Source organism: Nymphaea colorata, chromosome 2 (genome assembly GCF_008831285.2).
Source record: "Nymphaea colorata isolate Beijing-Zhang1983 chromosome 2, ASM883128v2, whole genome shotgun sequence".
NCBI classification, from domain to species: domain Eukaryota; kingdom Viridiplantae; phylum Streptophyta; class Magnoliopsida; order Nymphaeales; family Nymphaeaceae; genus Nymphaea; species Nymphaea colorata.
In genome coordinates this window covers 23,241,482-23,268,456 of record NC_045139.1, presented here as the reverse complement: position 1 = coordinate 23,268,456, position 26,975 = coordinate 23,241,482, and the positions used below count along the sequence as shown (strand labels likewise).

General features: G+C 37.1%; 2 protein-coding genes and 10 non-coding genes across 35 annotated transcripts in view; 8 read left to right on the top strand and 4 right to left on the bottom strand.

Moving 5' to 3' along the window:
* Positions 1 to 571: 571 nt before the first annotated feature.
* On the bottom strand, positions 572 to 5,552 carry LOC116246645 (phosphatidylinositol N-acetylglucosaminyltransferase subunit C-like). 2 transcript variants are annotated; one of them, XM_031618442.2, is made up of 2 exons: positions 5,133 to 5,552; positions 572 to 1,685 (listed from the first exon to the last, which is right to left on the bottom strand). In XM_031618442.2, exon 2 carries the CDS (start codon positions 1,507 to 1,509, stop codon positions 604 to 606), a length of 906 nt encoding a protein of 301 aa, XP_031474302.1. In that variant the 5' UTR covers positions 1,510 to 1,685; positions 5,133 to 5,552; the 3' UTR covers positions 572 to 603. The 2 variants fall into 2 exon arrangements, with proteins under 2 accessions (XP_031474302.1, XP_031474301.1); XM_031618441.2 differs by lacking the exon at positions 5,133 to 5,552 and adding an exon at positions 4,208 to 4,697.
* LOC116249379 (small nucleolar RNA snoR118) lies at positions 2,248 to 2,325 on the bottom strand. Its single transcript, XR_004171149.1, has one exon. It is a non-coding gene; the product is annotated as a small nucleolar RNA snoR118 (small nucleolar RNA).
* LOC116249431 (small nucleolar RNA R66) lies at positions 2,500 to 2,571 on the bottom strand. Its single transcript, XR_004171196.1, has one exon. It is a non-coding gene; the product is annotated as a small nucleolar RNA R66 (small nucleolar RNA).
* Positions 3,089 to 3,159, bottom strand: LOC116249355 (small nucleolar RNA R66). The gene has a single exon (XR_004171127.1). It is a non-coding gene; the product is annotated as a small nucleolar RNA R66 (small nucleolar RNA).
* A 4,885-nt stretch (positions 5,553 to 10,437) lies between the features above and the next one.
* On the top strand, positions 10,438 to 10,515 carry LOC116249392 (small nucleolar RNA snoR118). Its single transcript, XR_004171162.1, has one exon. It is a non-coding gene; the product is annotated as a small nucleolar RNA snoR118 (small nucleolar RNA).
* A 259-nt stretch (positions 10,516 to 10,774) lies between these two features.
* Positions 10,775 to 10,846, top strand: LOC116249353 (small nucleolar RNA R66). The gene has a single exon (XR_004171125.1). It is a non-coding gene; the product is annotated as a small nucleolar RNA R66 (small nucleolar RNA).
* A 596-nt stretch (positions 10,847 to 11,442) lies between these two features.
* Positions 11,443 to 11,513, top strand: LOC116249433 (small nucleolar RNA R66). The gene has a single exon (XR_004171198.1). It is a non-coding gene; the product is annotated as a small nucleolar RNA R66 (small nucleolar RNA).
* A 186-nt stretch (positions 11,514 to 11,699) lies between these two features.
* On the top strand, positions 11,700 to 11,778 carry LOC116249383 (small nucleolar RNA snoR118). The gene has a single exon (XR_004171153.1). It is a non-coding gene; the product is annotated as a small nucleolar RNA snoR118 (small nucleolar RNA).
* Positions 11,779 to 12,098: 320 nt separating this feature from the next.
* LOC116249442 (small nucleolar RNA R66) lies at positions 12,099 to 12,169 on the top strand. The gene has a single exon (XR_004171206.1). It is a non-coding gene; the product is annotated as a small nucleolar RNA R66 (small nucleolar RNA).
* A 531-nt stretch (positions 12,170 to 12,700) lies between these two features.
* Positions 12,701 to 12,772, top strand: LOC116249430 (small nucleolar RNA R66). The gene has a single exon (XR_004171195.1). It is a non-coding gene; the product is annotated as a small nucleolar RNA R66 (small nucleolar RNA).
* Positions 12,773 to 12,943: 171 nt separating this feature from the next.
* Positions 12,944 to 13,021, top strand: LOC116249377 (small nucleolar RNA snoR118). Its single transcript, XR_004171147.1, has one exon. It is a non-coding gene; the product is annotated as a small nucleolar RNA snoR118 (small nucleolar RNA).
* Positions 13,022 to 13,820: 799 nt separating this feature from the next.
* The window catches only part of LOC116247861 (phosphatidylinositol N-acetylglucosaminyltransferase subunit C-like), a 92,027-nt gene continuing 78,872 nt past the window's right edge, over positions 13,821 to 26,975 (top strand). For 19 of the 23 annotated variants that reach the window (XR_004170924.2, XR_004170921.2, XR_007572397.1 and 16 more), the window contains exons 1-4: positions 13,821 to 14,148; positions 14,358 to 14,456; positions 14,995 to 15,099; positions 18,809 to 18,910. Coding sequence is in view for 15 of the 23 variants with exons in the window: in XM_050075820.1 (XP_049931777.1) it covers positions 13,963 to 14,148; positions 14,358 to 14,456; positions 14,995 to 15,099; positions 18,809 to 18,910 (492 nt within the window). In the remaining 8 variants the exon portion in view is untranslated. The other 4 variants (XM_050075823.1, XM_050075824.1, XM_050075825.1 and 1 more) reach the window with 4 other exon arrangements.

Here is a 26,975-nt window from a genome sequence, read left to right as displayed (position 1 = left end):
AATTGTCATTAAAATTGAGCTTATAAGACTTCTTTTTTTTAAGAAAGTACCTTTCACATTAAAACTAAACGTAATTTTATATATACTTCGATAGTTATAATGTGTTCTTTGAATTATAAGCAGTTGTTTACAATTTCACCAATGTCAGACTCCAATTGGAATTGAGTACACGATTATCACCTCCAGCTTCAACATTTAGGCGAAATTGCAGACACGCATTACAGTTAAGAAAATTGCTTGATGCGATGACAATCACGAGGCTGTTTGAGGTCACCTTGCCCTAGGTTATTCGGCCCTGGGCAGATAGTATGAAAATTACAACTGTTCGTTCTACTTTTGGGCGCTATACTATTTCGCCCACCTGTACCAAAATATCTAAAATATGTTCAAGAAATATAAGAAAGCAACTGTTTAGTTATCATCTATTATTAAATATGGGTGTTTACATACGCCTTATATTGTTCTCTTTTAATATATAATTCTCCACTCAAATAAGAGCTGATAATTAAACTCACAATCAAGTAAATCAAGAAAGCCAGACCAATGTATAGCAAACCGAGATAAGCTGGCATAATAGATAAAAAAACCTTATTTCACTAGAGATTACTCGGTTATGTCATAACAAAGTTTAGCTTCATCCCAAGGACCATTTATCTCAAATTTGTATTCCTGTATCCTGATAAGCCAGTAAGGACATACAACAATAATGAACAATAATAGGACTAGAAATAGAGCAAACAAGGAATGGTGAAGGGGAAAAAGAATGGCCAAAGTTGCACAGGTCAAGAGGAGAGAAAAACACAAGTGCACTTTGGTGTTGTACTTCTTGATGCAGTACATCACAAGTGGAGAAAAAAGAAAGATCTGTAAAGAAAAAAGCATGATGGAGAACACATGGTGCCTTGAAGGAAGGCGGGAAGCAATAAGAACAGACGCCACAATGGACGCATTCAGGGAGATATTGCTGGTTAGTGTTGGATTCTTCAAGGCCCCAGGTGGTCTGATGGTTGAGCCAGAATAATCATGCAAAAAAAGATGAATAACAAGCAGGAAAACTGTTAGTGCCCAAATGGAGTCTGAACTGATGGATCTTGTGAGGGTGCAATAAAGTGGGGCTAGTACATACAAGCCACTAATGAAGTAAGCAATGTTAAGGAGGTAATGAAGAAGAAGGGAAATAGAAAGTTTCGTTTCCGTTAAGACAAGCACCAGGAAGCCCATCCCAAGGAGAACAGCATTAACCAGGTGGAGTGTCCTTCCATCTATTCTGGCCGACAATGTGTATGTCCACACACAGACCACGAGAACTACAACACAAAGATACTGAGTGATGGAAACTGAGTCCAGCATCACTTTAAGCAAGTCTCTCTTTACAACATTGGCATTCATAACCATATCTTCAAGAAAGGACTCGTCTGTATAATTGTCCGCATACCCAGGTTGCATGCCACCATATGCCACTTTCTTCCATTTGGCTCGAGCTTGTGTATTCAAAGTTTTGTTCTCCATCAATTAAGCTACCAACAATAGTTAAAGCAACCAAGGCTACACTGGATAGATACACTTTGGGCCAAGAAGTAACCCTGAAGACTGCATCTAGGTCTTATGAGTAGCAGCACACCACCAAGATTCCGGTTCTATAACGTAAAAATCGGCAGCCCCCATATAGTCCTTATCCACATGGCCTGCCATAAATGAACATTAGGGATCAAAATTAATAAAAAGAAGTGCACACACACACTCTCGCAGTCTGTAAGACTTAAAAGTAATCTTCAAGTAAACCTTAGTTTCTCCATGCACACATACCATAAACCATAAAAGACTACCATTTCCCAACCTAGTCGTACAAGTAAATATAACATCCAATAATTTGCTTATAGATGCAAGTGTGCTCATAGGCAGAGACTGATATAAGAAAAGGACAAGAGGTGCATATCTAATTTGCAAAGAACATAATATTTAACAATACTACAGGCACTGGGAACTTCTCTCAGAAAAAGCGTTGACTTAGAAAATCAATTTCCCAAATGACAAGAGTTGCTGAGATTATGTTGATCTATGGCTTATTTAACGTTAAGCATGGGAGAGGCACAATGACACTTTGGGTAAGGAAAAAAAGGATTGCGTCAACAAAAGTATGCAGATATACATGACTTCATAGAACATATTCGCAGTTAAACCAATCTCCATCACATAGAAAGAAGGTCAGCAATCTCGTCTAACAAAGAGAAACGATATAGCTCATGTAAGTCAGACAATGCTTTCTAGGCAAATGCATTTCCATCAACAAAAACTACTCAGAGCCCAGTGCATTTCATCATCCAATCCCATGAGTCATGGTCTCAAGATTCACAAACAACATAAACACAGAGGCCACACAGGCATAAAGACAGATTGATAGAGAGAAGAAACTGACAAAGGGTGTAAAGGAACTATAGAAAGAAAAAAAAAAGAGACAAAAACCACATATCTAAAAGCGAAGATTACTTGATCTAGTAGGTCCTCAGTGAGACTGCTTATAATTTTCATCAATGATAAATCAGGTCTCAAAGATTACATGCCATCATCGAACCTTAAAATAATTGTGAAACGAAAAGAAGGAATAAAAGTATAAAACACAAATAAAATTAAGAAAAAGATAAGAGAGGTAGTTCATGATAGAAAAATAATTTCAGTTGAATGTCGCAGTACGTTATTCACTATACCTTTGGCAAAGAAGGCAGAGTGACTCAACAAATACCTGCCATTGGATATCAGCCCTTTCACCCAAAGCATGGGATGGGTTACTCTAAAACCATCAAAATGTGGCACAAGAGACCCATTAAAGGGCTTATAAAAGAGAGAGAGAGAGAGAGAGAGAGAGAGAGAGAGAAGAAGATGAGAGCGAGAGAAAGAGAGACAGAGGCCACAGCCAAAAAACCAACAAAAAATAGCCCAAAGGCCAGTGCATCAACTCAACCCCAAACTCAATAGCTATCGACAACATAAAAGCAAATGAGGAATTGAAAAGAATGAAGCCAATGTACACAAGATTCACCTGACGGACAATAAAATATATCTTTTAGGAGATAAGTGCCAGTTCTAATTTGTCCTCAGAAAAATGCTTGGGATGTTCATAAAATAAAAATCAGGCCACAAAGATTACTTGCCATCAGCAGACCCTCAACACCCTCCAACCACCCAAAAAAACACACATTAGGAAGAAATTTCTTTTGCATTGTATGCAGTAAATTATTCACTATACCCATGACAAACAAAACAGAGTGACTCCACTATATCCAACATCTGAAGCTGAATAAACCCAGTGGCATAATTCATGCATAGTTTGAAAGGAAAAAGAACTTCCACAATCACAAGCTTAAGCATCAAACATGCAAAGTACAAAATTACACTGCATAAGAGGAATTTTGACTAGCTCATAACAGCAAGATCATAAGCTGTAAGAACACTGTGATTCGTCCACATCTACATGGACCTGGTTAAGATGGATCTTTTTGCAACCCTAACCACCAATCTAGGGTCTGTAAGAACAGAGACACAGCAACGGGTTAAAGAATGGTTTTTTTTTACCAAAAAGTGCAATTTGGGCAAGTTAATGATGGCTGAACTTTAAAAATCAAAGTACGAAATTGGATTTCAAGCCTGCTAGCAGAAGCTTACTTGCATTCGGTTTAGCCAGAAAAATGCAAATTCCAGGTTTTAAGTTGCGAACCAAGTATTGGATATCGAAGCATTCAAAGAGAGAAAAAATAAAATAAAAACCATCGCTTCTGTTAGCGCCTTCATGCAAAATGATGCATAATATCCGATGTCTGTAAGCCAATCATTCAAAACAGAAAAACAGTAACCAATCAAATTCAAAAGCAATCAGAAGATGGCCTCATTCCGCCACTCGAAAGTTCCCCTCGCCCTGCTCACTGTGCGCATTTTCGTTCCACCACACGCCAACGCACAAAAATCCCCTCGCCTGCCCTGTGGGCATTTTCGTTTCACCAAACTACCGTCACATTCAAACGCATGGAACGGAAAGGATTCGGCCATCATTCCGCTTCTCTATCCCAAATCATAACCTTCTCTGGTAATCTTCTTCCCCCCTTTTCCTTTACCCCCTCCCTTGCTTTTGCAGGAAGCACCTCCTGCGTCTCACCTCATTGTTTATACATATATATATAGAGAGAGAGAGAGAGGGAGAGAGGGAGACCAGTACCTAGAGGTAACGCTGCTGCAGTTGAGAAAGACAACGCTGCTGCTGTGATGCGGTTCCGCCACCGACAGATGCGGATGAACAGGGTCAAAGGAAGCTTTCAAAACGATGAAGCCCTCACGGTGAAGAGGGCTGCGTGAGGCGAGTGAAGAAGAGCGTGCCCTAACGGGCCGTAAAAATTTTCCGGACATATATTTCCGCCTCTTTATGTGGAAATATTTTTAGTTGAATTTTTTTTTCCGCGTTTGTTACGTGTTGAAAAATTTGAAATATTTTTTTTGGATGAATAATAGATTTCCAGCGTAACAAACGCCCCTTCAAGTTAAAAAAAAAAAAAGACAAAGTTGTCACCGGCACACGCGCGAACAAAACTCACCCCACACGCTGCTCGTAAAAACAAAACAACTCAAATCTAAACCAATTATTTGTCAATACTTTAATAGTTCTTTATGATTTTTTTGACGCATGAAAATCTCATGGCAAAATGGAGGTACAAAAACAAAACATCAGTATCTTCAACACATGATTTCTTTCAACTACAATTACGAACCCAACAACTGTATAACAAAAATATAAAAAATATAAAATCACAAAAAATATAAAATCACATGAATGAAGAGGAAACAAAGACAAAATAGAGACTACAACAGCTATCTCGACAAAGCAAATTTTCTTCATAAAAACTACATACAAATCAAACCAAATACTCAAAGAAAATAGATATAAATCGAGATAGAAAGATGGGGAAAAGAAGAATAAGAATAAGATAAGAAGAATAAGAATAAGACATTATATCAGCAGATAGGATAGACACATAAAATTCAACATCCAAAAGCACATTTAAAAAAAAAAACAAAGACAGGAAACTGCAGCAAAAAAATAAATAAAAGGCAAAACAAAAAGGAAATATCAAGATAGAAATCCACACCTAAAATGGCTGATCGACGTGGGAGAGAATGTCGTGAGAATGCTAAGAGAGGAAGAGTCAGCCATCCTATTCATCCAACAGCGCGCTACAGCTGCCTGTAGGATGAAGAACAGTGATGAAAGCCATCCACTCCCCTCCTCCCCTTTTTCCTTTGTGCAGGATGCCCGAGAGACAAAGGCAGATGGAGACGATGGGGCAAAGAGAAAAGAGAAATGGAGGTTCTCGCCGTGTAACCGATAGGGGAAAGAAAAAAAAACGAAGGAGCAATGGCATTGCTGTAGGGGAGAGCGGAGGAAGCCACGGTAGACAGTTGAAGACGTCACGATGGAGGAGAGTGAAGCTTCCAGCATAAGAGAATGAAGCAACTGAGGGTTTTCAGAAGAGGAACGTCACAGCGACGGGCAACAAGAGAAAGGTAGAAGCTTCAGAGATCTTATTTTGTGCGCATTATGCCCTCGCGGACGAGGGTGGCAAACAGGCCAGACTCAGGCTGTAGGCCTGACCCAACTGTCCGGCCGGGCCTCGTAGGCCCCGTTTCTAAATATATGTTTTCGGTCGGTGGGAGGGCGTGTTATACGCACGTAATTGTACAACTAGTTGAATTCTATTATCAATATGTATATTTACTTTAATACTAAACATTATACATTAATAAATTATCATATATCTGTCATTATTTCATACTTTTGTCATATCACATCTGGTCATTATCTCATATTTTTATCATTATCATACTTCGTTGTTATCTCATACCTTCATCATTATCACATGCTCAGTGAGAAAACACTTTCAAAATGTTTTTAAGCAAAACTGAAAAGTTTCTCTTTTACAAAAGTATTGATGTCAGCATGACATCAAGATCCAAATCAAGGTCAGACATGAGAAAATTATAAAAGCATGAAAGCAGAAACATAGAGATGCTAGGGCTTTTTAAAGGACGTACAACGTTAATGGGAGTAGCATAGAAACATGGAACAAGTGATGACGGCACATATTCATAGAAATTTGTAGAGTTGGAAGTGCCTCTAGAAGATTCCACATTATCATTAGGACGGGGTCCACAAAATCGTGTGACCTCGAGCAGTTGGCACTTGAAGGCAATGGATTCCTTGTAGCCTGGGCAATTCAAACAAATGCAATCCAATAAGACATATTGTACGTTAAATGTGAAATTTAACTAAATGAAGAACAAGAAAATTGCTCCTACAAGTTGAAAAGTAAACACAATATAGTCAAAAGGTTCTTGCTTAATGGCCCTACCAAAATGAGGACTTCTATGAAGAAGTCATAAGAATCATGCAGGAATAAGCAAGGACATCACCCCTTAGTCACTGAGAGCATAACGATTCATAACACCCATGCATGGACAAGCAACAAAAAGCTCAATTTTTTTTTATAACAGTCCCGCAGCCACTGACAAACAAATGATTCTTAACACAGTATTCAGTCGCATCACTAGATTGGACAAATCACCCCAGAACTATAAACTAAGTTGAAGTTAAAACTTTTGTCTAGAGATGTAGACTTGAAATCAATGGAAAAGAGAGAGCTGCATGTGATTGCTAGATAAGCTAAGCTTCTCCCAGTACATTGAATCTCCTTTCCATGGTTCTCAAGAAGTGAACAAGTAACTCTAATGTTTCTTTGCGTGTGCTTATTAGGTGTGCACTTTAGTTTGACAATCAGATCTTGTAAACAGCCAAATTATCAAGCTCTCCTAACTACAGTAATTTTTCTTACAAGTATATCATTCTAAAGGGTTAGAAAAATCACATTTGCGTATCTCAAGATGGCTTAAGATTGCTGCAATTTTGATCCACTAGAAAAGCAATTTAACCATGGATAACAAAAAAAAGGGGCAGGAGAGATGACCATTCAAAGCTATACCACAGACTGGCAAAGAAAAAATTTTAGGTCCATAAGACCAACTAGATAAACAGATAAACAGTATTTACCAATTTTCCTTCTTTCTTTGACATTTTTTAATCTGACCACGAAGAAACAAAAATAACTTTCTAGTTATGTCGGTTACTAATATTGAAGAAGACTGATCTACATTATCTCATGATATGTGTCATGTCAAGAATAATGTTGTGATCACTGATCATCACTATGCAATACTCATCAGTAGTATTATTCTATTTCTACCAATGGAGGCAAAAGGCATAGGGGAAACCTAAGTAAGTCACCTACTCAGATGAAAGGAAAAAGAAAAACCAAAAAGGACAAACTGATTTTCTTTTTTTTTCAAAGAAATGCACAGTTACAAGTAAGATAACTACGTTCATTTGTGTTTATCAGGTCTTCATGTTGTTGTTAAAACTGTAAATGAATGCATTACATGGATTCATGGCCATGCAAAAATGTGCACCATATACATGACTATGTACAGTTCACAAAATATGGGGACTGAGTAATTACAAAGAGCACAGAAGTTGTCTTTGAGCCACCTGAAAGACTTGATTGATTATTCATAAGGTGTTAAGTTAGTTTTGCAAGAAAGTGAATGACAACTTATATTTTGACAAAGCAATTTTTTATGGCACCTCATGAGCCATCAATCACATTCATCAGATGGTCTATGAAAAGTTCTATGAAAAGTCCACATATTCCACAAACTAAATCTATATGTGTAAGCAATGGATTCAACCAGTCTCATTTTCAAAGTGCTTTTTACATCCCCCCCCTACTTTCCAAAAAAAACCATTTTGTTCTCACTTTGGAGGATCATAAGGTAGTCCTATGATGAAAACTGGTTTAACTTGTTTTCCCCACAATATATATATATATATATATATAAGAGTTCTATGCTGCCATGTGTCAAATATTGCTCCTAAAAAATTAATTTTTGCCATCCGACAACCAGCATAGAAATCTCTTGTGTACACATATGTATACATACTTTCCCATTACTGAAATATGCTTCTCCTAAGCTTCAATATCAAGAAAACTAAATTATTTTTATGATGCGCTCTTGAGGTGTGCTAGTTGAGCTCATTCAGTTCTTGCTACCCGTGGATGTAATTACACACTTGAAAGAGGGTAGCAAGAACTGAATGAGCTCAACGAGAGCACCTCAATAGCGCATCATAAAAATAATTTAGTTTTCTTGATATTGAAGCTTAGGAGAAGCATATTTCAGTAATGGGAAAATATACATATATATGTGTACATAAGAGATTTCTATGCTGGTTGTCGGATGGATAAAATTATTTTTTTAGGAGCAATATTTGACACATGGCAGCATAGATCTCTTATATATATATATATATATATATATATATATATATATATATATATATATACATACATTGTAGGGAAAACAAGTTAAACCAGTTTCATCATATGACTACCTTATGATCCTCCAAAGTGAGAACAAAAAGGTTTTTTTGAGAAAGGGGTTGGGTGGGGGAGGGGGGGGGGGATGAAAAAACACTTTGAAAATGAGACTGGTTGAATCAATGCCTTACACATATAGATATAGTTTAAGGAATATGTGGACTTTTCATGGACCATCTGATGAATGTGATTGATGGCTCATCAGGTGCCATGAGAAATTGCTTTGTCAAAATATAAGTTATCATTCACTTTCTTGCAAAACTAACTTAACACCTTATGAATAATCAATCAAGTCTTTCAGTTGGCTCATAGACAAGCTCTGTGCTCTTTGTAATTACTCAGTCCCCATATTTTGTGAACTGTACATAGCCATGTATATGGTGCACATTATTGCATAGCCATGAATTCATGTAATGCATTCATTTACCGTTTTAACAACAACATGAAGACCTGATAAACACAAATGAACGTAGTTATCTTACTTGTAACTGTGCATTTCTTTGAAAAAAAAAGAAAATCAGTTTGTCCTTTTTGGTTTTCCTTTTTCCTTTCATCTGAGTAGGTGACTTACCTAGATCTCCCCTATGCCTTTTGTCTCTATTGGTAGAAATAGAATGATGCTACTGATGAGTATTGCATAGTGATGATCAGTGATCATAACATTATTCTTGACATAACTCGTATCATGAGTTAATGTAGATCAGTCTTCTTCAATATTAGTAACTGACATAACTAAAAAGTTATTCTTGTTTCTTCGTGGTCAGATTAAATTTTATCTGTTGAATTACTTTAAAAAAAAATGTCAAAGAAAGAAGGAAAATTGGTAAATACTGTTTACCTGTTTCTTAGTTGGTTCTAAAAAGATAACGTACTGGGAGAAGCTTAGCTTATCACATGCAGCTCTCTGTGTTCCACTGATTTCATGTCGACATCTGTAGACAAACGTTTTAACTTCAACTTAGTTTATGGTTATGGGGGTGATCCTGCAGCCCGAGTCCGGCTCGTTTGCCACGAGGGGAATAATGCGCGCAGAGTAAGATCTCTGAAGCTTCTACCTTTCTCTTGTTGCCCGCCGCTGTGACGTTCCTCTTCTGAAAACCCCCAGTTGCTTCCTTCTCTTATGCTGGAAGCTTCACTCTCCTCCATCGTGACATCTTCAGCTGTCCACCGCGGCTTCCTCCGCTCTCCCCTACAGCGACACCATTGCTCCTTCGTTTTTTTTCTTTACCCCTATCGGTTACACGGCGAGAACCCCCATTTCTCTTTTCTCTCTGCCCCATCGCCTCCATCTGCCTTTTCTCTCGGGCATCCTGCACAGAGGAAAAAGGGGAGGAGGGGAGTGGAAGGCTTTCATCACTGTTCTTCATCCTACAGGCAGCTGTAGCGTCATGTAAGATGTTTTTGAATTATGTATTAGTTTCCTACATGTGCAGCTAATCTATATCCTTTCCCCCAAAAGTTCCATAGCCAGATCCGCCTCTGATGCCTGATACCATTTGAAGAGCCCTAATCTATAGAGTATTATAGCTGCACCCACGCCGAAATTTTTTTGGGATTTGCCTCATCCCACACCCGCACCTGCAACCACACCGTTCCCTCAGGTGACATAGATGAGAAGTTGTGGGATCAAGCAGTAACAAAAAATTCTAGAATTTCAATGCTTGTTTCGTCAAACAGCTGAATTTTAATTCTTGGATGAAAATTCCAGGCTACCAAACACAACAGAAAAATGAAACATGGAATTTTTGTTTTATTCTATTTTCAACTGGTGTTATCATCTCGATCATATCTGAATCAAGCAACCTTTGCTTTTTGCTATGTAGTTTTTGTTTTAGTTGTTTTCTGGAAAAGTCGTTGATAATATCCTTTGTTTATACCCTTTCTCTATCCTCTGTATTTATCCCTATCACGTCTGTCCATGTGGCCTTTGTGTGTGAATTCTGCAGCTATTGAGTTCGTCATGGGGTTGGATGATGAAATGCACTGGGCGCTGAACAGTTTTTGTTGATGGAAATGTGTTTGCCTAGAAAGCACTGACTTACAGAAACTAGCCCAGTCCTCTCTTTCTCTCTCTCTGTCTCTCCCCCTTCCCCCCCCCTTTCTCTTACTAGCAATTGGTGGTGTCCGGTGGATGGAGCTGTTGGATGTACCAGAGCCACCCTCTTTTGTCAATATCCCTTATAAGGGAATAGATACAAATGCAGGATTTCATTGGGTCACTCTACGTTGTTTATCATGGGCATTGTGAATAATCTTACAAATGTATGTGTGTATATTTTTGGGTGGTCTGAGGGTGTTGAGTGTCCGATGATGGCTAATAATCTTTGAGATCTGATTTTCTCTAGATGAGTATTACAAGCGATCATTCTGAGGACCAATTAAAACCAGCACTTCTTTCCTCCAAGATATATGTTTCAAAGATTTTTAACTTTTAAGCTCTTTTTAGTGCCCTTCAGGATCCTGCGTAAATAGGCTTCATTTGTTTTGAGTTCCTCCTTCACTTGTTATGTTTCTTACCTGGCCTTGTGGTACAACCTGATGATGGTATAATGATAGGTCCAAGGTTCGAGAACTGGTAGAGCTAGAGAGAACTAAGAAGAGTTTAGGGTCAAGTTGATGCATTGAGCTGCGGGTAACTTTTTGTTTGTTTTTTGGCTGGTGGCCCTCTATCCTTCTCTCTCTTTTTTATAAGCCAATCGATGGGTCTCTTGTGCCACATTATGATGGTTTCGAGTAACCCATCTTGAACTTTGGGTGCAAGGGCTGAGATCCATTGGCAGGTATTTGTTGAGTCACTCTGCCTTGTTTGTCAAAGGTATAGTGAATAACGTACTGCAACATTCAACAGAATAATCATAACATTCTTTTTTCCATCAAAAGTCTTTGAAAACCCTCTCTCTCTCTCTCTCTTTTCCTTTGCTTAATTTTATGTTGGCCTTATACTCTCTTTTGCTTAACAGTTATTTCAAGGTTCGATGATGGCATGTAATCTTTGAGACCTGATTATCATTGATGAAAATTATAAGCAGTCTCACTGAGGACCGAGTAAACCACATAATCTTCACGACTTCACTTTTATGGAACTGTTTTCATTTTTTTTGAAGTTGTTAACATCTTTTCCATGCCTTCTCTTTCTATCACTGCATCTACATGCCTGCACGTCTGTCAATGTGTTCTCTGTGTGTGTGTGTTTTTTTTAATTTCGAATGCATCTAGTTTGTCGTGGTGTTGGATGATGAAATGCACTGGGCTCTGAGCATTTTTTTGTTGATGGAAATGCATTTGCCTTGAAAGCATTGTCTGACTTATAGGAGCTAACCCTGCTCCATCTCCCTGTCTCTGTCTAACCGGTAATTAGCAGTGGCTAGTAGAGTGTTGTAGCCATTGGTGTACCTATCCACCGGTTGGTCCCTTGATCTCTCTCTCTCTCTAAGCTATTCGGTGACCTGTTCCACCATTTTCTGGTGGTTTAGCTTTTCAGGTTACCAATCTCAGTTCCAGATATTGGATATTGTGGAGTCACTCTGCTTTGTTTGTCATGGGTATAGTGAATAATTTACTGCATACAATGCAAAAGAAAATTCTTCCTAATGTGTGTTTTTTTGGGTGGTTGGAGGGTGTTGAGGGTCTGCTGATGGCAAGTAATCTTTGTGGCCTGATTTTCATTTTATGAACATCCCAAGCATTTTCCTGAGGACAAATTAGAACTGGCACTTATCTCCTAAAAGATATATGGTTGGAAGATTTTTAAGATATTTTATTGTCCGTCAGGTGAATCTTGTGTACATTGGCTTCATTCTTTTCAATTCCTCATTTGCTTTTATGTTGTCGATAGCTATTGAGTTTGGGGTTGAGTTGATGCACTGGCCTTTGGGCTATTTTTTGTTGGTTTTTTGGCTGGTGGCCTGTCTCTCTTTCTCTCGCTCTCTTGTTCTCTCTTTCTCTCTCTCTCTCTCTCTCTCTTTTATAAGCCCTTTAATGGGTCTCTTGTGCCACATTTTGATCGTTTTAGAGTAACCCATCCCATGCTTTGGGTGAAAGGGCTGATATCCAGTGGCAGGTATTTGTTGAGTCACTCTGCCTTCTTTGCCAAAGGTATAGTGAATAACGTACTGCGACATTCAACTGAAAATATTTTTCTATCATGAACTACCTCTCTTATCTTTTTCTTAATTTTATTTGTGTTTTATACTTTTATTCTTTCTTTTCGTTTCACAATTATTTTAAGGTTCGATGATGGCATGTAATCTTTGAGACCTGATTTATCATTGATGAAAATTATAAGCAGTCTCACTGAGGACCTACTAGATCAAGTAATCTTCGCTTTTAGATATGTGGTTTTTGTCTCTTTTTTTTTTTCTATAGTTCCTTTACACCCTTTGTCAGTTTCTTCTCTCTATCAATCTGTCTTTATGCCTGTGTGGCCTCTGTGTTTATGTTGTTTGTGAATCTTGAGACCATGACTCATGGGATTGGATGATGAAATGCACTGGGCTCTGAGCAGTTTTTGTTGATGGAAATGCATTTGCCTAGAAAGCATTGTCTGACTTACATGAGCTATATCGTTTCTCTTTGTTAGACGAGATTGCTGACCTTCTTTCTATGCGATGGAGATTGGTTTAACTGCGAATATGTTCTATGAAGTCATGTATATCTGCATACTTTTGTTGACGCAATCCTTTTTTTCCTTACCCAAAGTGTCATTGTGCCTCTCCCATGCTTAACGTTAAAATAAGCCATAGATCAACATAAGCAACTCTTGTCATTTGGGAAATTGATTTTCTAAGTCAATGCTTTTTCTGAGAGAAGTTCCCAGTGCCTGTAGTATTGTTAAATATTATGTTCTTTGCAAATTAGATATGCACCTCTTGTCCTTTTCTTATATCAGTCTCTGCCTATGAGCACACTTGCATCTATAAGCAAATTATTGGATGTTATATTTACTTACTTGTACGACTAGGTTGGGAAATGGTAGTCTTTTATGGTTTATGGTATGTGTGCATGGAGAAACTAAGGTTTACTTGAAGATTACTTTTTAAGTCTTACAGACTGCGAGAGTGTGTGTGTGCACTTCTTTTTATTAATTTTGATCCCTAATGTTCATTTATGGTAGGCCATGTGGATAAGGACTATATGGGGGCTGCCAATTTTTACGTTATATAGAACCGGAATCTTGATGGTGTGCTGCTACTCATAAGACCTAGATGCAGTCTTCAGGGTTACTTCTTGGCCCAAAGTGTATCTATCCAGTGTAGCCTTGGTTGCTTTAACTATTGTTGGTAGCTTAATTGATGGAGAACAAAACTTTGAATACACAAGCTCGAGCCAAATGGAAGAACGTGGCATATGGTGGCATGCAACCTGGGTATGCGGACAATTATACAGACGAATCCTTTCTTGAAGATATGGTTATGAATGCCAATGTTGTAAAGAGAGACTTGCTTAAAGTGATGCTGGACGCAGTTTCCATCTCTCAGTATCTTTGTGTTGTATGGTTATGAATGCCAATGTTGTAAAGAGAGACTTGCTTAAAGTGATGCTGGACTCAGTTTCCATTTCTCAGTATCTTTGTGTTGTAGTTCTCGTGGTCTGTGTCTGGACATACACATTGTCGGCCAGAATAGATGGAAGGGCACTCCACCTTTTTTATGCTGTTCTCCTTGGGATGGGCTTCCTGGTGCTTGTCTTAACGAAAACGAAACTTTCTATTTCCCTTCTTTTTCATTACCTTCATAACATTGCTTACTTCATTAGTGGCTTGTATGTACTAGCCCCACTTTATTGCACCCTCACAAGATCCATCAGTTCAGACTCCATTTGGGCACTAACAGTTTTCCTGCTTGTTATTCATCTCTTTTTGCATGATTATTCTGGCTCAACCATCAGGCCACCTGGAGCCTTGAAGAATCCAACACTAACCAGCAATATCTCCCTGAATGCGTCCATTGTGGCGTCCGTTCTTATTGCTTCCTGCCTTCCTTCAAGGTATCATGTGTTCTCCATCATGCTTTTTTCTTTACATATCTTTCTTTTTTCTCCACTAGTGATGTACTGCATCAAAAAGTACTCCACCAAGGTGCACTTGTGTTTTTCTCTCCTCTTGACCTGTGCAACTTTGGCCATTCTTTTTCCCCTTCACCATTCCTTGTTTGCTCTATTTCTAGCCCTATTATTGTTCATTACTGTTGTATGTCCTTACTGAATTATCAGGATACAGGAATACAAATTTGAGATAAATGGTCCTTGGGATGAAGCTAAACTTTGTTTTGACATAACCGAGTGATCTCGAGTGAAATAAGTTTTTTATCTATTATGCCAGCTTATCTCGGTTTGCTATACTTTAGTCTGGCTTTCTTGATTTACTAGATTGTGAGTTTAATTATCAGCTCTTAGTTGTGTGGAGAATTAGATATTAAAGGAGAACAATATAAGACGTATGTAAACACCCATATTTAATTATAGATGATAACTAAAAAATTGCTTTCTTATATTTCTTGAACATATTTTAGAAATTCTGGTACAGGTGGGCGAAAAGCTTTTAGGCGAGAGTTCGCTGGTAGTATGGCGCCCAAAAGGAAAACAAACAGTTTCATACTGTCTGCCCAGGGATTCATCTACCATTTACCAGGTTCTACTCAATCAAATCTTGCTTAATATCATTTACATTCTGATCTGGACTTGTGAAATGTTGAAACTGATTTTGGAATCAACAAGGTAGGATCTGAACTTGATTTAAGTATAAATTAATCGAATTTTTATCGGGCTTCAGATTCATATGTGGATTTGGTCACTTAAATGAGTACAAATCCGTATCAGGGTTCATTCAGATCCGTTCCTTTTTACCCTACTAATTAATAGATCTAGTAAGAGGGGAGTAATCAAATTTTATCAACCCATGGACTTGCCATTACACTAAGAAAGTTCATGAAAAAACACTCAATCCTTTAAAAAATGAATGCAGCCCGTGAGAAATAATAGTTGCTTAGTTTTTTATTCTCATGTGGTGGTTTCTATGTCACTTATTTAGATCATTCGGATTAACTTGGACAGTTAATGGGGCCGAATAGGTTGCACCTCTCTTCTAGATGAAAAAAAAAGTCTCTGCGAGCAATCGATCAATGACCCAATTTGTTATATTATATGTTTATATATTAAATTTCAAATTCAGTTTTAAATGCAAATGAAGAAACTGATGTCCCATATATCAGAATCTGAATTTGATCTAAATGTGACTTTTAGGTTTACAGCTAAATCTGGATTTGAATTTTAGATGCACAGCCAAATCTGAATATAAAAAACTGACTTCAAAATGCATAGTTATTGAATATAAATTATTTATTTTGAGACTAGCTTTGAATTTGAACCTGAACCTCAATAGATAATTATTTAATACGGATCCAAAACCCAATCAGATATCGGTTTTTTATCTCAGGGGGTCATTTCGATGCCAAATAGGATGTTAATTTATTTTATATTTTACTTCTTTGAAATAATTCAATTAAATATCTAGCCTAAGTTCGACCTGTTGACATCCCCAAAGGGACCCAAACATACCAAATAAGCCTGTGTTGCCACACGTAGAGTCGACATATAAATAGACAAAAATTGATTGATTTTCTTATTTTTTAATAAAAAAACGATTCTAAAATGAACAATACAATTGCATATATATATATATATATATATATCTGTTTAGAAGTTGTCCTTTTCTTTTTTTTTTAGAGCTTGTGGGAGTGTTCAAAGCATTTTTTTTGTGCCAAATGGTGTATCTTCGAATCTGAAGTACGCCATGGATTGAAGTACCTCAAACGTTATGAGGATTTCTGTAAATATGATAATACTGGGGCGCCTCTTCCGACCGCGGCCACGCGTGTGGCGTGTCTTCTGCTGATCGACCGTCTTGAAACCCAGCAGGAGAGCGAGGGTCGTTCCTTTTAGGTCTTGTTTCCCCTCTTCTGTGTTTGCGTCCGAGGGTCGTTCCTTTTAGGTGGTGTCCTCGCAGCAATTTCTCTCTCTCTATCTATGAGTGTAGAGATGGGGAAGAATCAAGCGTACAAGGCGATGCAGAGAGCGAGGATGAGTTCGACCTCAGGAGCGCCCGAAAACATCGAAGACGGAATGGTTCGTCCCTTTTCATACCTCAACTCTCTCTACCTTTCTGAGACGTCGGTTTGTTTAATTATCCATGTTAAATCGATCGAACGTCGTGGTATTTATGTTATTTTGGGCTGAACCACCGAGCTCGTTTATGGCGTTTATATCGTGGGATAGTTGGAATTGGAAAACCAAGTGCTAGAGATTGTGGGCAACTGCGAGAACGCAACCTGACCACATTCACCATTTAGTTGGTCCATTGCCATCATTTAAGATAATGTGTTGAAGATTCCTTTCTTGGATAGTCTCTAGATGGAGCCGTTGCAGCAAGAATTGAAGGTGAACAATTACTACACTATTTGTTTCCATGCGTGTGGATCCTTCCAATTTGTTTGTAGGATCTCCTATAAGGACGATGCTTTCCGATTGGAAGTACTTGGTGGGATAGATACAGTATAATTTTAATGGATGTTGATAAAGTAAAAAAAGGTGAGAGATCACCCTGCAGGTGAAATGGACTACGTTCGGCAGACTGATGATTGATTTCCTGGAGAGACAGATGATCGTGCATGCTGGTCTCTAGGGTGCGTAGTTAGTTATGATCCAAATGGTAGGTTAAGGGCTCAAGCTCATCGATTTTGTAGAATGTTTACTTTTAAGTTTGCAGTGGGAGAAAGTTAAACACTTTTTAAGGTTCCATGGCAGCATATTCTTAGATCCACGAGGCCATACCCAGTGTGGTATTACGATATATGATGCTAGGGAAGCTGTACTAGTGTAGCATACCATGCTTTTGAATTTTGTATTTAGTTAAAAAAAACAACCAAATAACCATGGATCAGAAGTGCAGGCAGTTTACAAACTAAATTATTAAGGCACTTCTTCAACCTATAAAGTTCAAAATTAACACCATCAACAAAGTATATTTTTGGCCATAATCGTTCCAGTGGACAAAAAAGTAGGCCCAATTGAAGAAGATATGCACTTGCCATAAGCCCGCTGTTGTCATATTGATTCGTCGATTGTGACATGTAGAAATAAATGACTTATATACAATTACTAAGACATACAAGTAAAGAACAATTTTGGTCATCATCTCTGGCGAGTTCCTTACCTTTGACATCCTATTTGTGGATGCTCGTGAAAGTTCCTTATTTTTGAACACTACCATGCTTAGCATTCTTCATTTTGTTCTTTTCTTTAATGTTATTAGAAAACATATTCTTTTGGTTGCTTATAGGCCGATAGTATGTCATGATGCAATGCGTACATTCTCTTTCAACCCTCTGCAGTCAAGGCCCATGCAAATTTCTATAGCTTAAACACTTATAGTCTTCATGATCTTTCCTTTACTTGTTACTCTGAGGGTCTTTGCAGACCCTTAAACACTAGCTCGTGTGATCCTGCATTGAGAGAGCTTATAATCTGACTGAAACAAGATTTAGATCCTAAACCAATTGCATGTGTTAGGCAAACCACCTAGGAAACATCTTGGAATTGCCCTGCATCCCTAGTAATACTGGGTCGGATGAGCCATGGTGGCTTTGTATTTAAAATGATGAGAAAACTTGTGCCTTTGTGCCACCTGCTTTCCATATGGGTCTTAAAACATTTGGAGTCATTCAATACTCGAGCATGGCTGGACTCAAGGTCATCTGAGCCTGTACCTATGATCTCCTTTCAACCTAATATCATTTTGATCTGTTACGAGTTCCCTTTTTTCAGATCGTGTCTCAAGGTGCCTTACATTCATTTTCAAGCTTGTGATATATGATTAACCCTTCTTAACAAGAGCCCTTTCGTTCTAATTGATTTAAATTGCTGAGCAGTTATAGCTTTCTGAAACTTAATTGCATGTAAAATTTCTACCAGCTGACCTCAGTTAGGATTGATCCTCACCTTCTGCAAGTGGTTATTGCTACGACTTCACCTTGTATATCCATGCTAAGCCAAGCCTTTGGCTGTTCAACAAGTAATAACAATCGAGGTTCATGCAGAAACATTCAACTTTTTATAAGGGCCAATAGACACTGATATAAACCATGGCTACTAACACTGATAGTCCTATCCAGTCAATCCATTATGAATTCTCAGCTATTTTTGTCTTTTGTGTAGAAAGTTTTAGATTGTGTATTTTTTCCTCTAATTTGCCTATTTGCTGTCTATCTTTTCTTTATCCTGTTCTGTTACATTCTTTTTTTTGGTCTGTTTCTTTGGAATTTTGCTAATGAGGACAGTCGCAGATGGATGGTTCATTTCATTCACCAGAGTGGCATGCTGCTCGCCTGGCAAGCCTTAATACTTCTCATACAATAACTTGGGAGGAATTCAAGAAAAAACAACGGGTAATTTCTAATTAATGTTATGCATTTTAGTATGGTGTATAATATTGTTTTATCCGTTGTTAGGTTGCAATTGATGTGATATTGTCTGTATATATTATCTGCTTCTGCACCAGCATCTCTAAAAGGATAAATTCTTTGTCATACCCTTCAGTGTGGCGAATCTTGGATATACTTTATCACGAGCACTGTTACTTTCAAGCACTGCCAAAAGCTTACTTGATGTTTTTTTCTATATCATGCTATTTCAATTTTCTATATTGCATCTTTTTTACTTTCAAGGACTACCAAAAGCTTACTTGATGTCTTTTTTACATCATGCTATTTCAGTTTTGTATATTGCATATTTTCTAGCATCAAGATAGCTGTGATTTGCCCTCAGATGTCTCTTTTCATGCATATTGCTAAGTTCACTGAAACCTACATTAGCAACACAGTGAAATAAGCCAAGCTTTTTATCTCATCGTATCCTTCTCTAGTATATGTGATATTAGGAATTTACGACATGGATAAGAGATAATAAAATAATGCAAAAGCAAGACAAATAATGAGCAAGGGGTTGTAAGATGATTATACTTCTCTACTATATATCATAGACAGGACATTGATCAGGGTTACTAGGTCTAGGTCTTTCAGCTAGAGATGCATCTATTCCTGTTTCCTAGTTCTGTAGCATTCTTTTGTAAATCGCTTAGGATTTTCAGTTCCTTATCCTGCAGGTTTGTAACGACTAAGCTCTGAACCTATTAAAACTAATTCTGGATTAAGCAAAATAACCAAAACTCAGCAGGAAATACTAAGAAAACAACTTAGAATATCATTTCATCATCAACTCTGTTTACAAAATGAGGCCCACATCCCTTTAAATGGGGAAAGGGATGGATCTTGGATCTTGGTCCATGCAAGAGGTTCGAGAATCAAGACTAAGGTAGTTCTAGATCTACTTACATATGATGTGGATCTTGGATACAAATAAAGGTTCAAAACATGACAAAATGATAAAAATGACTATCAACAACACTCCAAACACAAAAATCTTCTTCATGGGTTTCTTCTGCTTAAATTTATGTTGGAAGTGAGCCAGCTCCTGCGTGTTCCTAATCCTAGTATTATTAGATTTCTTCACCCTGTTACTTTCCCTATTCATATGTCTGTTTTGTGAGCTTGGGCATTCATTAAACAATAGTGCTTTATCCCTTGATATGGGTTTCAAGCGTTCTGGCTGGATGTGGCAATTATCTAATCTATGAGCTTGAATTCAGTGGGCAGCGACATCACATTTTTCAGATGTTGAAGTGAAAATGCTACCTTAGTAGAAGACTTTCTTGAGGACTTTCTTGTGCAACAAAAACTCCAAAACTTCTATGAATTTTCACTTGGTGTGCACAAGGATAACAAGCCTTTATGGGTCAATATGATGTAAAAATACCAAAATATAAAATAAGAGCCATTAAAGCTCAAAATATCATATGAATCATAGCCACAAGTATCACAACATTTCAAACATTTATGAGCTTTTACAAAAAATGATAAAAGTGTGAAAAGGATGTGCTATTTTGGTAAAACGATTGTGTTTTTATCACATTTTTATCATTCTTTTTTGTGTATTTTTTCATTTGGTGAAATGAGGGCATTCTCTATATTATAAAAATGTTCTAATACTTATATCAAGCACGTGGATGCTTTTTTTAAAGGACAACCAATGTTAAAAGGAGAGCTGAAGGGGCATTTTTTGGCATGTACTTTTTTTAAATGGGAAAACAGGTAATTAACATGTTTTTAGGGCTTTAAGCCCTGGCTTTCACTTTATTTTCATTTGAAACGTGAGAAGCAAGTATTTTCATTTCAAACGTGAGATGCAAGTAAGCAACCGGTGTGCAACGTTGCTGGGAGCAAGCCTGGTTGTTTTTTTCTTATTTATTTGGTTTCATTGTTTTTTCCACTTTTGTGCAAAGTGAGGACCATTTCTATGATCACAAATTACATTTTATCATCATTCTTCTATCATCACAAAAGCAGCATAGTTTATATCATTTTATTTAGATAGTTTTTATGTCTTCTTCTGAGGTTGTCATTTATTTTATTGTTACCTATTTTATTGTTATTTTTTTAAAAAACTGTCGAGATTGCCCTAAGAATTTCCCAAAAAAGTACTTTGCAAAAAATACCCGAGAAAAGCCTTGCCAATAAAAATCTAGGAACAATATTTGTGGTTATGATGTGAACTAATACACATGAACAAGGCCCTTCAAAGCATACAAAAGGTCTCATAAAAGATAATTCGATCAGTTAACAATATAAAAAGATATCATTCTAATGATTCTAATATAATAACTAGATAAGTATGCACTATTCCAACAAAACAGCATGTACTATGTGTATATAACAGCATATATGTAAGGAACATATACATATGTAAGATAGGCAGCTACTTCATGCACTCATGCAACATTAACAGAATAGGAGAAACAGCAAATGATGCACTATGCAGCAAAACAGTCCACAGATCACAGAAACAGAAACCATATGCAGTAAAACAGGCTAAACAGCATCTAATATATATAACAGTTTTATTGTTATAAGTTTATAGCTGTATAAACAGTCTCTCATAACGAGTGTAGGATCTGTAGAGAAAATGCAGTCTTAACCAAAAGTGAGTGAGGTACCAAACACAGAAAAGACTCCAAAATATAAGCAACAAAGCACAGTGAAAGAAAAACATGCTATCAAATGGAAACAAGATGAAGAAAGGAAACAAGTGAGATGAAAACAGGTACCAAACAACAGACAGTTCACCAGAGAACGTAGGTTTGCCGGTTGGAGAGGGAAACACAATGTTGGAGTTTGGTGGTTTGCCACTTAGAGACTGAAGCATGTTGCTGGAGATCACATGAATAATGAACTGGAGATTTCAGGACTAGGGAGGCGACTGTGGCAACCAGTAATAGTTGACCAGTTGATATGGGGTTCGATCGAACTCTAACCGTATTAAAAGTGGATGATTTTACTCCTTGATACGGGATGACTGCACCTGATTCGATGTTGAAGTGAGCTAGGTATGCGTCCATATTTGGACAAAAATGGCCCGGTACTGCTGAGGGCATCAGACATGTTGACTGCATCTCTTTCTGCACCTAACACCTGTCTAGGCGAGACTGTTTATCATAGATAAAACAGGTACATACATGAATGTATATGCATACATGCATACATATGTACACACAGTCACACACACCCCCTCTATATATATCTACAGCACACACACACACACACACATATATATATATATGTATAAAATAGAGAGAGAGAAAGAGAGAGAGAATGTGTGTCTGTGTGTATATATATATATATATATATATATATATATATATATATAGAGAGAGAGAGAGAGAGAGAGAGAGAGAGAGAGAGAGTGTATATATATATATATATATATATATATAAGAACATATTTAAAGTACCATGTTTTTCAATGAGTTCTATGCGTTTGGTAGCCTTTGGTTACCATTATTCCCTTGCCTTGTGTTTCCTTCCTATTTTCATATCCTATTGATCGCGTTTAAGGGATTTTCCCTGACGCAGCACTCAAGCTGAAAGTGGTACTTTCCCATTGTGGCACTTTGAAATAAAATAGATTAAAAATCAAGCATAAATTACAAATACGAGAATAAGAGAATTAAGGTGCCTAAAGGACTTGGATGGGAAATGCATCAATCACCCAATATCAAACTGACTAGGTATGCAATCCCTTACGGCTTTTTTTGTTTTTGTTTTTTTAATTACATTATTTATTCTCAAGTGTGCGGCATGGGCCTTTACCTCCATCTCAAAAAGATTTTTTTTTTAATTTGCATGTAAATTTTTAAGAATTTCAGTTGTCCTACATAAAGATTTTGAAAAATTATTTTCCGGATCCTGTTAAAATTTTGAAAGTATAATTCGCCCCCTCTCATGAAAAATTCCTCGCTCAACCGCTAGTTTGAGATAAACGACAGGGTCTTGAAGTGCGTCTACAATGGCAGCAATTATAGAGATAACAATTGGTGGCGATAACACTCCAAGAGGTGTAGTATAATGAATATCGTGGTGAACATTTGAGCTGTAGGCCTCACATAATCACAAAGAACATCCGAAACAACATATGGCTTTTGAGATGTAGCTGCATTGTCTAAATACACCAAGTTGGAACCATTCACCTCATACAAAATTTATGTAGTCACTCTCAAATGCAAAACGAGAAACCAAGCCTCCACCAAGTAGAGGCCTCTTGAAAATAAAAGACAACCAGCGGACAATTTAGGATCATGTCCAGTCACATGTAAATTAAAATAAAGGGACCACCCAAGTGCTAGAGGAATAAAAAAAAATTCAAGCCCTAGATTGATGACATAAAAATGCATGGTGACGGACATGGATGGAGACAGAAATTATTAAGGTGGGAAAAAGAGAAGGGGCATAAACCATTTCTAAAGAAGTATTGAAACACTTAAGAATTCGGAGGGCTGAAGGCCTCAGCTGATCCTCTTATTACATAACTATACTACTACATAAAAGATATTAACTACAACTAGAATGAAACTAAAAATAAAGATGAAATAGATGAAATTTATACAACTCACAAAAACAAGATTAGGTGAAGCCAAGAACATACAAGTATGCAGCTTCGATAGAACTTTTGAAAAATATCACCTAGTGCTTTTGAAAAGAAATACCCTAAGTTTGGATTATGCAATTAAGATGGAATAATGAATCAACTTTAATTACTTGTCCCAAATGGTCTACCTCTCCGAAGACAAAAGGAAATGATGGATAATTCATCACGCTCAACATGGTTGGACTAGGTTTAAGGGGTTTTATCTATTTCATGTAAGGACTAGCAATTTGGTAATGAAATGGACAAACATTTTCCAGACCAAAGGGGGAGTGGTTAGTTCCTCCTATTCTTAGGAAGACTGGAAACATATGAGAGACGTCAAGTTTTTACTTTGAATTTTGAAATAGTTCAAAAATGATCAATTCAACTCATAAGCTTGAGTGCTCGTGTTGTGCAAATAATATAACCTTAATTTACGTATAGTACCATACAAGCATTAGGTTTTATTTCGCATCAATGTTGTCGAATCTTTAGAGAGAATGTCTTTCAATTTCCAGAATATGAACATAAAGGAATCCTCCTAGATAACAAAAAAAAGGAGCAGATATTGACCCCAAAATCATACATCCACGAAAGATTGTCATATTCAATTCTTGCGAGTTCAGCCTTCATGTCATTCATCTCTTGGCAGATAACTTTTGCTTTGTTTTACTTTTTTTTTCTTTTTTTTTTCTTTTGCATTCGGCTTTTTGCCTTTTGATTTTTTTTCCTGTGTTTGATATTTTTTTTAGGCTGACGTTCACCTTTGAGGGAGTACCTCACCACTCCAAAGGCTACTACGAAGCTCCACCGCTTTAGTGGTTATGTGTAGCTTTGTCACCTGTCCAACCCGCTTCACCTTACGGGTTTTCAACGAGCCAAAAGTTCGTAAGTCATTATCTTCACGAAATAGACGTAAATCACTTTTATGCCTACCCGGTACTCTGGATTACTGACTCAGAGGAACAACTACACAAGCCCCAAGCCCATCTCTCAACTTTCATTTTACTACCTGCCAAGATCTTACAGAACATTTTGGCTTCTCTCTCAAGACATTATCCTGCTAAATCCTTGCATACGCTTGATCGCCAGAGTCAATAGCATTCCTAGTTGTGACTTTCTCAACTTCATAGGATTTTTCTTCACTTCTCATATCCAGGATTTTTCTCAATTTTCCTCTTTCATTGATGGACAACAAGAACTTGAAATTTCCACCTTCCACTTAGAAAGGTACTAAAAATAAAAAAAGGCACATCATTGTAACGTTTTATACTCGTTATCTCATACTCTTACCATTATCATACTCATGTCGCAATCTCATACACATTATTCATACTCATGTCATTATTTCATACCTACAATGATAATAACAATTACAAAGGTTGATATGAGATAACAACATACATATGAGATAATGCATATAAGATAACTATTGTGGCATGAGATAATGTCATAAGCGAAATTCATACTCTTTTTGAGTATATCGGTCATAATGATATGCATATACAACCTAACACACTTCAATTTTATCAAATCTTAAAATCTTTTACAGTTTTTTTTTGGTCCCTCCAAAAGTTTTCTTTTTTCTATTGATCAAGGGCATCTTTCTTCATGACTAAATTTGTGCACAAAAATTTTATACACACCACGGCGTAGATGACATCCTTCACTCACGATGGTGCCAACGTGTGTTGATTTGGGTTGAGAGTGGCTGGACTTGAGGCTAATGTAGTTTGGTCTTAACCCCCCTCCCCCTACTTCTCTCTCTCTCTCTCTCTCTCCAATTGGCAATTGACAAGGGCTTCTCAATTGATAGCATCCAATGGTTTCAACTATGTGTACACAAGAGATTTCTATGCTGGTTGTCAGATGGCTAAAATTAATTTTTTAGGAGCAATATTTGACAAATGGCAGCATGGAACTCTTTTATATATATATATATATATATATATATATATATATATATTGTATGGAAAACAAGTTAAACCAGTTTCATCATAGGACTACCTTATGATCCTCCAAAGTGAGAACAAAAAGGTTTTTTTGGGAAGGGGGGGGGATGAAAAAAGCACTTTGAAAACGAGACCGGTTGAATCCATTTCTTACACATATAGATATAGTTTATGGAATATGTGGACTTTTCATGGACCATCTGATGAATGTGATTGATGGCTCATCAGGTGCCATGAGAAATTGCTTTGTCAAAATATAAGTTGTCGTTCACTTTCTTGCAAAACTAACTTAACACCTTGTGAATAATCAATCAAGTCTTTCAGGTGGCTCATAGACAAGCTCTGTGCTCTTTGTAATTACTCAGTCCCCATATTTTGTGAACTGTACATAGCCATGTATATGGTGCACAATTTTGCATGGCCATAAATCCATGTAATGCATTCATTTACAATTTTAACAACAACATGAAGACCTGATAAACACAAATGAACGTAGTTATCTTGTAACTGTGCATTTCTTTGACAAAAAAAAAATCAGTTTGTCCTTTTTGGTTTTCCTTTTCCCTTTCATCTGAGTAGGTGACTTACCTAGGTTTCCCCTATGCCTTTTGTCTCCATTGGTAGAAATAGAATGATGCTACTGATGAGTATTGCATGGTGATGATCAGTGATCACAACATTATTCTTGACATGACACGTATCATGAGTTAATGTAGATCAGTCTTCTTCAATATTAGTAACTGACATAACTAGAAAGTTATTTTTGTTTCTTCGTGGTCAGATTAAATTTTATCAGTTGAATTACTTTCAGAAAAAAATGTCAAAGAAAGAAGGAAAATTGGTAAATACTGTTTATCTAGTTGGTCTTATGTCTGTGGTATAGCTTTGAATAGTCATCTCTCCTGCCCCTTTTTTTGCTATCCATGGGTAAATTGCTTTTCTACTGAGGATCAAAATTGCAACAATCTTAAGCCATTTTGAGATACACAAATGTGATTTTTCTAACGCTTTAGAAGATATACTTGTAAGAAAAATTACTGCAGTTAGGAGAGTTTGATAATTTGGCTGTTTACCTAGTACAAGATCTGATTGTCCAACTAAAGTGCACTCCTAAGAAGCACACACAAAGAAACATATAGATTTACTTGTTCACTTCTTGGAAACCATGGAAAGGAGATTCAACGTACTCGGAGAAGCTTAGCTTATCTAGCAATCACATGCAGCTCTCTTTTTTCCACTGATTTCATGTCTACATCTCTAGACAAAAGTTTTAACTTCAACTTAGTTTATGGTTTTGGGGTGATTTAGCTGCGAGTTATGATTTGTCCAATCTAGTGATGCGACTCAATACCGTGTTGAATTGTTTCATTATCAGTGGCTGAGGGACTGTTATAAAAAAATTTGAGCTTTTTGTTGCTTGTCTATGCATGGGTGTTATGAATCATTATGCTATTAGTGACTAAGGGGTGTTATCAAGAAATTG